This window comes from Panthera leo, chromosome A1 (genome assembly GCF_018350215.1).
Source record: "Panthera leo isolate Ple1 chromosome A1, P.leo_Ple1_pat1.1, whole genome shotgun sequence".
Classification (NCBI taxonomy): Eukaryota; Metazoa; Chordata; class Mammalia; order Carnivora; family Felidae; genus Panthera; species Panthera leo.
In genome coordinates, this window is record NC_056679.1 from 169,581,496 (window position 1) to 169,594,691 (window position 13,196).

Genomic DNA, 13,196 nt, shown 5'->3' on the forward strand with positions numbered 1-13,196 from the left:
CACTTTTTATATTAGGCATATGCATACATTCTGTATGTCCATGCACACACAAAAACATACTACTTCTCATTTTTCTTTGCGGCTTTCATTACACAGAATCATGAGATTATGCCATAAAGACATTACTACCTTTATAAAAATAATAATGGCCTCCCATCAGGGATGTAGTGAGGAGCGGTGGGGCTTCAGCAAACTGGAGCCTACCCTTCTCCGTGCACAGTGCGGCAGCCGCTGCTCGGTGGCAGGCCATCATCTCCATGGGGAATGGGGCCCCTTGTTGCCAATTTTTTCTGTGTTTGAACAACCCAGAAGTCTGGGATTTTATGTGAAGCTGTCCAATCTGTAAATGGTGACTTGGCTTGTTTAAAAATCAAAATATAAAACATCTTTTTGCCAGCTGTGAGTCTTGAACCACCCATTTTAAACCTTGCCTTAAGTTCTCAAAGTTGGGCCCTTCAGTAGGGAACTAGACATTAGGACTGGAACAGTCATGGACTAAACCGTTATCCCACTTTCCTGATAAAGACGAGCTTAGAGATAAGGCTCCTCTGCTCCTGCTAGAGAACCCCAGCACCCTGGGGTTTGAATGCCTGCATACATAGAAACAATTTGAGAACAGTCCAGGAGATTTACTAAGTGCCACATACTGTGTAGACTAACATTTGGAGACAGGGAGAAGAGAGAAATTGCCAGGAGATTGATGTACTAATTTGGGTATGAAATGGTCAAACCCTAGATAGCCCCATTGCCTGAGGAGCAAGTTCTAGATCGTTGTGTCCTACAATACATATGGAGGTAGTAATGACGAGAATTCTAACCATCACTGACGGTTTTATGTACTAGATACCTAAACTCAGAAGAAAGAAACTAAACAGAGTTGGTTTGACTAGGTCAGAATAATAGTTTTTAAAATAGCTTACATATTGCTCTTTTATGCTGAACAGTTATTTAATACTGTAACAAATATGAATGAGTAGATGGATGAATATATATATATATATATATATATATATATATTTTTTTTTTTTTTTTTTTTTTTTTTAAGTGTACATGACTAGGGCTTTTTTAGTATAAACATGAATATGGCTCTGGGTAGCTTTTTGGGTTGTTTTGGTTTGGTTTGGTTTGGTTTGATTGATTGGTTGATTGATTTATATTAGTTTGTCAACTCATAACCTATTATCTTACAAATTAAACTAGAGGAGATGTGGAATTATTTCACAGCAAATGAAGGACCAAATAAAACCCCTTTTTGAGCTAGAGGAGAGAGGACAGTTGATGCCACTAACATAGTACCAGGGAGGGAAGGAGGGGGTACATGGTGGGTGTCTCCAAATTCTGGCATTTCTTCACAGAATTGCCACCTTATCAAGTAAGTTAAATTGTATTTCAAATCCTTTTTAGATTCTATGCATCTGTTTTTGTCTTAATATTCTCTGTGGATATACATTTTCTGTGAACCTCATAAACATTTTTTAAATTCCAAATGCTGCCATTAAAAATTTTAGAGGCCGTAATTTACTCTTCAGATTAATTCTTTTTAAATTTCACTTGAATTTTGATCTGTCTGATTTTTAAATTTCTTTTCACATTTTACTAGACATTAATGAAGAACAGAAATACAATCATATTTTTTTGCATTTATACTAGCTGCTTTGAGAGAAAGCCCTTGGTACTCTGGGTTGTAGAGATCGGTCTCCTCGACTTAAGTTGGACCATGCCTATACTTATGTGATCCTCAGTGGATGTTTGTATTTAATAACCCTGGCCAGTTTGTTTGTTTTTTTTGTTTGTTTATTAGGTCAGATTGAAGTTATCATGGATCGAAGACTCATGCAAGATGATAATCGTGGCCTTGAACAAGGTGTCCATGATAACAAGATTACAGCTAATTTATTTCGAATACTACTGGAAAAAAGAAGTGTTGTGAATGTGGTAAGAAAAAAAAAATAACTCACATGTTCTGATGTTGATTGTTCTTTGCCATCCAAAATTTGAAATTTTGACTTTCCACTGTTTTATGATTTATGGTTTCTAGTTTTGAGATATGTTTGTAATAGACTTAGTCTCTACTGACAAGAAAGAGAACTTCAGTTACACATATCCTGTGAGATTTGCATTTAGGTCGTCTTTTTCTTTTATTTTTGCTTATTATGTAGATAGAGAATTATGTTAAGGAATCAGTTTGGATGAAATTTTATGAAATTATTTTGAAAGAAAGTAAGAGTTGAATTTAAAGATAGAATTTGGTTGTATACTTAGGAGATTAAATTTGATTTGTAAAATTTATTTAAAACCTAGTGTACCTATTCTAGTCTTAGACTCATCAGTTGAAAATGGATTTACTTGTTTTTCTTCTTGTTCAGTTTTCATGCTCAAAACAAAACCCCAGCATTCCATTAAATAATCTAGCTGAAGCTCAGTTGGGCATGAACCAATATGATAGTATGCTTCTTCAAGGTGACATAGAAGTCATCATCACGGTTCTCCATACATACTAATTTCCCACCTCATTTGGCCCTCTACATGGCCCTTTTTTTCTTATTCTGCCTCCTTGTTTCTTCACTGACCATTTCAAATCTTTTCTACTCTTTTCAGCAGATGACCGCATGGACTTCACAGAAGGAAAAGCCATTTAACAGTGCTCTCTGTTCTAGATATCAGCCATCTACTCCCACCCTTTCCCCCTGCTTAACCCTGCTGATGTCTTCTCAGTGCTGTCATTATAAAAGCCAAAATCCTTACCGTAGCATGAAGAGCCTATCACGATGTGGGCCCTGCCTGTTCCCGCAGCTTCATCTAGCATGACTCTCACTATTTCTACTCTGAACCCACTGGTTTTCTTTCGGTCCTAAGTAATCCCCATGCACCCTGTGCCTACAGCACCTTTGCACTTGTGATTTCATTCTCTGCCCAGGGAACTCTTCGTAGTAGTTGAGATCAAAATTCTCTTGGTCAACTGCTTCTGCTGAACCAGGCCAGATCACCTTCTTCAGTGCTTTCTCAGACTATTCAGCTGTCCTCCATGCACATGTGTGATTATTTTATCATTGTCCTTTTCCTCTTTTGGACTATAACTTCCCTGAGAGTAGGGGCTTTCTCCCTCTGCTTCTAGGATTGTCCCTAGCAGAGGAAGCGGTCACTATTTGGTGCAGGAATGAATACACAAATACATAAATGAGCGAGCTGGAATTGCACACTGTGCCACTGCATCTGTCCCAACCACTATTTACTGCCTTGTCATACTATGCATGTTCTCTCCCCCTGCCAGATTCTAGGGGCTTGTCTACTTCTTTTCATGTGCCCCACAGGGCCTTCTTGCCTGTGGTACATATTCTGTAAATACAACACTAGTTGATTGAATGAAATGGCAACAGCTCATTAAAGCAAAGAATTCTTCCAGTATGTAGAATCTTTTAGGAAAAAGATTTTAATATCCATTTTTAGATGTCAAGATTTATACCAGTTCTTGGGACTCATGGTTTAAATCAATTACTGACAAGATGGCTTAATTTTAGGTCTAAAACTGCATAGGAAAATCATTGTCTGAGTGCTGGCAGCTACTGTCTTTTTCTCCTCCTGAAAATGTTTCTGGCTTTTATGGTTTTTTTCTCTCTATATAGACACTAATTTGCAAAACTTCTGTTAACTATGGCAATAAGAATTTTCATGTCAGATCTATAAAGCTTTCATTTAGAAGTGAAATAATTTGTTTATTCCCATTCAAAACTCCTTGGATAGTAATTGATTGAAATTTGATCCAATGTTTTTATAATCCTGTGTTGGTTAAATTTTCCTTTTGCTCAACTATACATTCTTGGACTTAAATCAATAGTTTCTTTTAAATAAAAAATGAACTAGAGAAGAGAAAATACATTTTAATTTCTAGTGAAATTGACTAAAAAGACATTTGATTAAGAAATGTTCCATCTCATATAACTTAAACTTTCTAGAAAGTGTTTTTATTTTCAACCCAGACTCTAATCTTTAAAATAACAATGATAGAAACCTTAGTAAGGAGACACTCTTCTGTACAGGAGAGCATTTTAGTGGAAAGTCTTGAGCCTGCCAGAGCCTCCTGGGAGTAATCTGGATGACTAAATGGAAGTGAGTCCTGTGTTTGAGGGTTCTGTGGAGGGGCACTGAGAACAAGGACTGGAATGATAATCGCTGTTAAGATATACAGATGCCCGATGGGTTGCTCTGGCTATGTGAGGCTGACTGTCGTCCATGGTTATGACACTCAAGGGTCAACAGAAGTGGTAAATGGGAATTGTCTCTTTGGCATTGACCCTTTAGGATTTGTTTCTTTGATGCCTACTCCCTGTCCCTTCCTGCTGATGACTGCTAAGTAAAGAGGGGCATTGAACCAGGAATCACTGAAGTTAGGTGACCATAGGTCTTTGATGACTATGAGGTCATATCCCACTGAGGAGCTACAACTCAGTCCCACTTGAGGGAATGTAGGGGCCTAGTGTGACTTGGATTTCCAGTGTTTTGGGTAAAAAAAAAAAAAAAAAGTTACCTGTTTTTGTGAGTTTTTGTTACTTTTGTTGACAACTTTAATGTGAAATGTCCTGGATTTTTTTCTTGAGAGTTGGCCCCAAAACAAACAACTTCTTAATGTTGTGCGGACCTACCAAAACATATCTATATAGGCAAATTCAGCCCACACATCACCAGGCTTCACCTCTGCATTGAATGATATTTATTTCTAAAACTCATGATTCAGTATAATTTTCCTTTGTTATTTTTTTCTCTTTTTACCCCATCCTTTCCCCTACTGTATTTTTCTCTCATTTATTTATGTTGCATTTGCTTTTAATAGATTAAGTTCAGTACACATTTATCAAGTTCCCACCATGAATCAGGTCATACTGAATAAGCAAAAGTGACTCAAAATATCGTCTCTTATTATCTTAAATAACTTATTTATTAGGAAGTTCTGATGTAGATGAATGGGAACCTTTGATGATTAGGGATCAGATTACTTAAGCAGACTTAATGAAGGGCACCAGAGAGCCTAGCAAGAAATTCTGACTTAGGAAATACGGGCCAGAACCCAATGGAGATCTCAACTTGATGCAGTTTGGATGAGAATGTGCCAGAAACTATTTTTAATTTCACACAGGCTGCAAGGAGAAAGCTAGACTTGAACAGCTTGAAGCCTTCCAACCAACAAGAAACCAAATGATGTTTATAGTAGTATATTAGTTACTACAAGGCTGGGGAATTCATTTACAGCTTAAACAAACACATAAATTTTCCTCTAGCAAACATGTTTTATAAGCTTTGGGTTTATCATAAAGGTCACATTAAAAGATTACCTTTCCAGGAGATTAATCAAGAAGTGATAATTCAACAGTTAAATATCTTGTTGAGCCCCTTGTTACTGTAAAAATGTTAGGAAAGTGCATGAATGATGGAGCCTTCCAGGAGACTTGGTCCCACCCTGCCTGGCCAGCTTCCAGCAGTATTGTTTGTTGGTGGTGCTCTTCCAGCCCCGACCCACACTCTACCATAAACTTATCTTCCTTGTCTCGCTTAGGACAATAAGTGGCTTAGTTCTTGAACTCTCGAGGTACTTACGTTCATGACATTGTTTTCCTTTGACAAGACTTGTCATTCACATGTTTCTGAGTCTGAATCATTTTCATGATTCAGAACAAGTTAAAGGGTGAGACTTATACTTTTGATTCCAAAGGGAGCTCTCTTTCTTCCACAAGGTTGGGAAGGTATCGGGGGTGATGGTTCCCAGCATATGTCCACAGAGCTACATATGACTGACTGAGATTTGAGATTCACTTCGGGGAGCTGTTAAGCTTCGGCTTCCCAGGGCCCACTCCCAGACATTCTGATTTAGTAGGTTTGGATTAAGGCCCAGAGATCTAAGTTTAAAGCTCCTCAAGCCATTCTTATGTGTGGTCAATTTGGGGGAGCACTGAAGGTCAGGAGAACTGGTTTGGGTTGGGAAGAATGGTATATATGCACATTACTGTTTGTAGGTATAGGTGATCCATTAAGAAGTGTCCCACCTATTCACTGAAGTGTCCAGGAATTCCTCCAAGAGCATAGAACAAAGCCAGAGAGCTTTTTCTGAATGTTTCTTGACCTAGAATGGACTTAATGCCTTCCAATTCTGATAAGGCAGGTGTCTTCTTTTCTCTTGGAATCTTTTATCTTTTATTACTGAAAAGTGATTTTGTCAGCAATCCTGACCTAGATTATGAAGTCCTTTGATCTTGGAATACATGTAAAGTTTCTTATTGAAACTCTTCCCTCAATATTCAGTAATATGCATTAAATTTCAGTATTGTTGGAGAATATTGCTATATATGCTTTGTTTAATCTTTCTTTAAAAAAAAAAAGAGTGTGGAATGGGTACTTTTTTTTACAACTCTTTTAGATCTAATATTTTTTGTCAGTATCTTAATACTGCAGTGTCCCTCTGCTGCCTTTAATTTTTTTTTCCCTCTCTCCATAGTCTGAATTGTAATGACATCTACAGTTCGCTGCTGGCAAGATGCTTGTCACTCTTTGCTAACCCTCTGCTAATCTGACATTCTGAATTTTAAGCTCCGTATTCTCTATAAATCCTATCTTTTCTCACAGATAAGTAGCCAAGCCTTTTATTTGAGCCCTGTATTGCAAAAAGAGTGCAAAATCAGAAGATATCAGTGAAATGGACATTTAAAAAAATAAGATACAAAATTAAATCTGTTCCAAATGTCACTGTTGATTAAAAAACCTTTCTATATAAATTATTTTCTCTTCTTAGTGCTTTTCTATGTCTGCTTTTATACCTTAGGCATAATTAGTTAAGGTTCCACTTAGTCATTGATTTAATTAATTGGGTGTGTCATCTACCATATGCATATCCCCAGCCCTGGCAGACTTATTTAATGTTTGAACATGCTGAACCACTTGTCTGGAAGTATATTCCATAGCAATGACTAAATTACTTTTAAGTTATACTGAATAATTGTGTACTAGGTAGGTATATAATAATTATTCCATAACATATATAACACTTTCTGTTTGGAGAATAAAGTACAGTGAAGTAAGTGGCATTGATTTACCAAATTTAACAGATGATCTAGATATACTACCTGTGTTGTTTAAAATCCTTATTCAGGGGTGCCTGGGTGGCTCAGTCGGTTAAGCGGCCGACTTCGGCTCAGGTCATGATCTCACACTCCGTGAGTTTGAGCCCCGCGTCGGGCTCTGTGCTGACAGCTCAGAGCCTGGAGCCTGTTTCAGATTCTGTGTCTCCCTCTCTCTGACCCTCCCCCATTCATGCTCTGTCTCTCTCTGTCTCAAAAATAAATAAACGTTAAAAAAATAAAAAATAAAAAAAAAATAAAATAAATAAATAAAATCCTTATTCATATTGAGAATTTCTTCAAAAAAATCCTGTCATTGGGTCACATTTATAGAGCACACCTTTGGATCAACACATGATGTCATTTTTTTTTAAATGAAACCATGATGGAGGCACTTGGGTGGCTCAGTCAGTTAAGCATCCAACTCTTGGTTTTGGCTCAGGTCATGATCTCACAGTTTGTGAGATTGGGCTCCATGTCGGGTTCTGTGCTGACAGTACAGGGCTTTCTTGGGATTCTCTCTCTCGTCTCTTTCTGCCTTTCCCCTGCTCTCTCTCCCTCCCTCTCTCAAAACAAATAAATTTAAAGAAAAAAAAAAGAAATCATGAGAATATGTGGGGTAAAACCTGAGGGAGAAGAGATAACATTTGATGATATGCAAGATGTATCAATATCCCAACCTATCTACTTAAAGAATGTCGCAGACTATGAGTCTGGGGTTATCTTTTGTCCAGCAAGAGAGAGGATGCAGAATTGAATACAAGAGAGGCTAATGTCCAGGAGGAGAAAAGAGCCCCAAACAGGGGTTTCGTCTCCATATGTATTGAACTCTCAAGATACTACCTGCGTGGTGAACATTAAGAAAACAAGATCTTACACACATGATGAATGTGAAGAAAACAGTCAGACAGTAATCATTAACTTGTGTGTGCAGGAAGCAAAGGGTCTGAGGGACAAGTGGAGTTGTGATCAAAGTACAATAGTACATTGGCATCAGATGGAAAGCAATTTCCTGCAGGTGATATAATAAGTTACTCGTGATCCCATTACAATATCTTGCTAGCTAACCTCAGGCGCTTTTGCCCCGTAGTGGCAGCTTTCAGCCCTAAGCCTTTTTCTAACCCATTTATGTAAGTAGAACCTTTTCCCCACTTTTGTGGTAAGTTGAAAAAGAGTTTCCGTAAAAAGTCTTACCCTGTACTAAAATGGCAAAAATTATTTTCAGGATTTTTAGTACTTAAAGCACTGGGAAAAAGCTATTTCTAAACATGGTTTAAATGGACACTGTTCATTTTCTTATATTGCTTAGAACTGAAATTGGTAATCTGTGTGTTGTCTGAGACTGTTATTTACAAAATATAATAAAATCAGAGTATATATGTTTATATTTCTTTTCGACTTAAACTCTGTTGGGTAATTTAGTTAATATTACAAAAACTGCAAATATATATCACTTACACATTTTTGTTTTTTCTTGATAGGAAGAAGAAAAGAACTCTGTCAGTTACCCATCCCTTGTTAGCCACATAACTTCTTCTTTCCTGAATCATCCTGTCTTTACAATGATAGAAAAGATCCCCATGCCAACCCTTCAGCTGCTAGGTGAATTCTCTCCGTTAGTGTCATCTTTGCCTTGTGACATTCATCTCGTTAATCTGAGGACAATACAGTCAAAGGTACATCCCAAGATATATCTATAAAGAATTACGATTTTGTAATATATTTGATATAATGGGATGGGAAGCAGAAAAAAAATACAGCTGGGGCTGGGGGATGGGCTAAATGACTGATGGGCATTAAGGAGGGCACTTGTTGGCATGAGCACTGGGTGTTATACATAAGTGATGAATCACTGAATTGTACTCCCAACACCAATATTACAGTATGTGTTAACTAACTTGGATTTAAATTAAAAAAAAAAAAAAGTAAAATTCAAGAAGCCATGAAGAGTAAATTTGTATAGGTATGGATAATGTAAAAATTAATTTTCCAATACAAAAAAAAATTTTTTTTTAATTATTGAACTTAAAAACATAAAACAGGAGTGCCTGGGTGACTCAGTTAAGCATCTGACTTTGGCTCAGGTCATGATATCGCAGTCTGTGAGTTCTAGCCTCACAACGGGCTCTGTGCTGACAGCTCAGAGCTTGGAGCCTGCTTCAGATTCTGTGACTCTCTCTCTCTCTCTCTCTCTCTCTCTCTCTCTCTATCTCTCTCTCTCTCTTTCTGCCCCTCCCCCGTACTCGCACACGTGCTCTCTCTCTCTCTCTCTCTCTCTCAAAAATAAACATTAAAAAAATTTCTTTAAAAAGTGCATGTGGATATATGGGAAGGAAATATATAAAAATCATAAATAATATTTTGATCACAATTGAGATTTATTATAAAATTTCCTTTTATTTTCAAACTTCACGTTAAGCTACTACATTATCCTCTCTAAGCATTTTTCTATGCATATATATATATATTTTTTAATCAAGTTGGGATTATATTTCAAAAAAAATTTTTTTAATTACAACTGACCTTTGAACAACATAAGTTTCAACTGGACTGGTCCACTTACGCAAATTTTTTCGATAAATACAGTACAGTACTGAATGTGTTTCCTCTTCTTTATGTGTTTCTTTTTTAAAGTTTATTTTTTTATTTCTTTTGAGAGAGAGAGAGAGCACAAGCAGGGAAGGGGCAGAGAGAGGGAGAAAAATGATCCGAAGCAGGCTCTGTGCTGCCAGTGCAGAGCCTGACACAGGGCTCAGACTTATAAAATGTGAAATCATGATCTGAGCCAACACCAAGAGTAGGACACTTCACTGACTGAGCCACCCGGGCACCCCCTTGTGATTTTCATAATAACATTTACTTTTCTCTAGCTTACTTTATTATAAGAATACAGTGTATAATATATATAACATACAAAATATGTGTTAATCAACCATTTATGTTGTCAGTAAGTCTTCCAGTCAACAGTAGGCTATTAGTAGTTACATTTTGAGGGAGTCAAAATCATGCGAATTTTTGACCCTGTGGGGTATCTGTGTCCCCAACCCCTGCACTCAAGGATCAGCTGTACTGTGAGTTTTTACTGTGCTTCAGGGAACCATTAAGAGGCCTTTACCTTTAGGCAAAATCATTACACCTTTCATTTGACACTTGATCTATAGTTTAGAGCGTCTTCAACTACTAATTTACATTATTCCCAGAAAAGTTCTGTGTGATAAGAAGGTCAGGGAATACTGTCTTTTTCTAGATAAGAGAACAAAAGCTGACCTGAAGTCACTTATTTGTGGGTGGGAGAACTAGGCCTTAAGATCAGCTCTACTGGTATTTTCCATTTGTTTCTCCTTGTTGGGCACTGTTCTGAGGAGTTAGAGAAATAAGAAGCGTAACATTTAATTATTTTTGTATCAGAGGCCTTGTACATTCAGATCTTTCTCCTTAAAATCACTGCAACTCAGACCTTGCATTGAGAAACCCAACTATTTAGAGACATCTAAAGACACACTAGAGGAAGAACCGGGGAAGGTTTTATTAGATATGGAATTTTATTTTTTTTTAAACCTTTTTTTTTTTTAACGTTTTATTTATTTTTGAGACAGGGAGAGACAGAGCATGAACAGGGGAGGGTCAGAGAGAGGGAGACACAGAATCTGAAACAGGCTCCAGACTCTGAGCTGTCAGCACAGAGCCCGACGCGGGGCTCGAACTCCCGGATCGTGAGATCATGACCTGACCAGAAGCCGGCCGCTTAACTGACTGAGCCACCCAGGCGCCCCTAGATATGGAATTTTAATTCAGACTGCTTTTATGGGCATGTATGCCTACTTTTAAAGTCAGAGATTACATATGAATAAAAAATTAGACGTTTGACATCATCTTTATCTTTTGGAGAGCTGTTTTGATATTGTGAGCTGGCATATGCCTAGTTGGAAATAGTAAGTGTTCAGGGATTCCGTAGGAAATATATGGCCAGAGTATGAAAAGGAGAGAGTGTTCATGTTTGAAGACAACATAAGAAGAGAAAAACGTTTAGTTTAAGAACAAAGAACTAAAGCAAACCAAGTAAAGTAAGGATAAATGCCTGCAAATTTGGACACTTAGGGCTTTTTGAATTGTATGACCAAGATAAGGTACTTACACCTAATTATGTAGGAATATACATATGACTTATAATAATGAATACAAGTGAATGCAAGAGGCCTGCGTGTATATCTCTGTATGTCAAAGGCTTGTCTGATGGTGAGAGCAAACCTGCAGGATGTACTTCATGCCTGGCCTGCTATGTGCCAGTTACAGCTAAAGGCATACAATCATGAGCAAAACAGAAAATAACCCCTGCCTTTCTGGAGCGTGGATTCTGGTGGGAGGAGAAAAATAAAGAAGATAAACTAAGAGAGACATAACGTATTAGATGGTAATACATGTTAAGGAGGAAAACAGAGAAGGGAAAGGCAATTCTAGATGATGATGCAAGTTTGCAGAGTGTGGTTGGCAGAGGACCTTGCAGAAAAGATGATAATGGAGTAAAAAAGTGCAGGAAGTTAGAGAATAAGAGACTCGTGCAGATTTCTGGGGGTAGAGTGGTCCCGGAAGAGTTAAGAGAAAGTATGAAGGCCTGAAGGCAGATGATGTGGTGAAAATAGAAGCTCCACGTGAGCTGACCTTTTCTTTAATTCCTTGCTGCATCTTATTGCCTAAAAGAGTGCCTGCACATAGTAAGGGCTCAGTAACAATTTGCTGATTGAGCAAATCTTAAATGAGTGTTCTTTCTAGTGTTCTGCTACAGTCTCTTGTGGGTCTACTTTTCAAGTCACGGAAAGGACACACCAGAGATGGTAGCCTTCCTGAGTTTACCTGTCAGTTCATGTGCTAAAGGGAATGAATGGATAGAAGGGGGGGGGGGGGGGCGGTTAACGAAGCCCCTGAGCCTCAGGTTGTCACATCTAGGTGTGGATGGTAGAGCAACCTAAGCCTGAGGACTTCTGGGGCACATGGTGACCACTGTTCCTTAGCCTGTTCCCAGATGACCCTTTCCATGATTGTTTCCTGGAAGTGGTTCCAGCTGACTGCAGTCAGTAAGAGGAAGGTTTAATCCTCTCCAATGAGGGGCCGTCACTTGTTTTCCAGATCACCTCTTTTTTATGGTTACCTGTTCCTTTCATTCTTCCTGTTTATTGCCTATCTTCCTGTCATACAAACCTCATCACTTCCCAGATGAAAAATTCCATTGCTACCCATTTGGTTCAGACCCTTGAGCATTCAGACCTTCTAGGGTCTGGCCTCCACTCACTATATCCACCTAGCTTCCCTTGATCTTCTCACCTGTGGACAGGTGGACCACCACCTTTCCTGGATTGCTGGCTGAGTGCTGACTCAGCTACCCTTTATAAAATGAGACCGATGTGAGATATGCCTGCTTCAGGTCTGTTGTGAGAAACATAAAATAATGCTGTGAAAGCCCTTTGAAAACAGAAGTGTTTTATAAACATACATTATTATCCTGATGATGCTTACCGTACTTCCCAGCTCAGGTGCAAGGTAGGGTTTTAGCAGAGGGAATAGAAAGCAATTTAACAATTTGACCAGGAAGAATAAACACTGAAATGCTCATGTTTAACTATAACTACTATGCTGGCACATGATCAGAACTAAGTATTTAGGTCTGCTTTGCATTATCATATCACTTGGTGCCAGTTCCTGTGTTGGTCTTTGATTCTTAGCACAGATTTCTAGCAGTTGTTTAAAAGCTTACTTGTGGGGTGCCTGGGTGGCTCAGTCGGTTAAGCATCCAACTGTTGATTTCAGCTCAGGTCTTGATCTCATGGGTCATGAGTTCAAGTCCCATGTCAGGCTCTGTGCTGACGGTGTGGAGCCTGGTTGGGATTCTTTCTCTCCCTTTCTCTCTGTCCCTCCCCAGCTCATGCTCAAGATAGATAGATAGATAGATAGATAGATAGATAGATAGACAGACAGACAGACATAAAATCATACTAGTAATCCTAGGGGATTGATTTGTCCATTCAAAATCACTTCTTTAAAGAGTTGCTGTCTGTCCCCTAAGCTCTAATAATAGGAAAATAATCTTTGAAAGAAGCC

At 38.2% G+C, this 13,196-nt stretch overlaps 1 protein-coding gene across 4 annotated transcripts in view; it reads left to right on the forward strand.

The window, feature by feature from the left end:
- MAN2A1 (mannosidase alpha class 2A member 1) overlaps positions 1–13,196 on the forward strand; it is a 166,560-nt gene that overhangs the window by 140,716 nt on the left and 12,648 nt on the right. For all 4 annotated transcript variants that reach the window (XM_042944865.1, XM_042944885.1, XM_042944875.1 and 1 more), the window contains 2 exons: positions 1,802–1,935; positions 8,585–8,779. In XM_042944865.1, the coding sequence (XP_042800799.1) occupies positions 1,802–1,935; positions 8,585–8,779 (329 nt within the window). The remainder of the gene's footprint in view (positions 1–1,801; positions 1,936–8,584; positions 8,780–13,196) is intronic.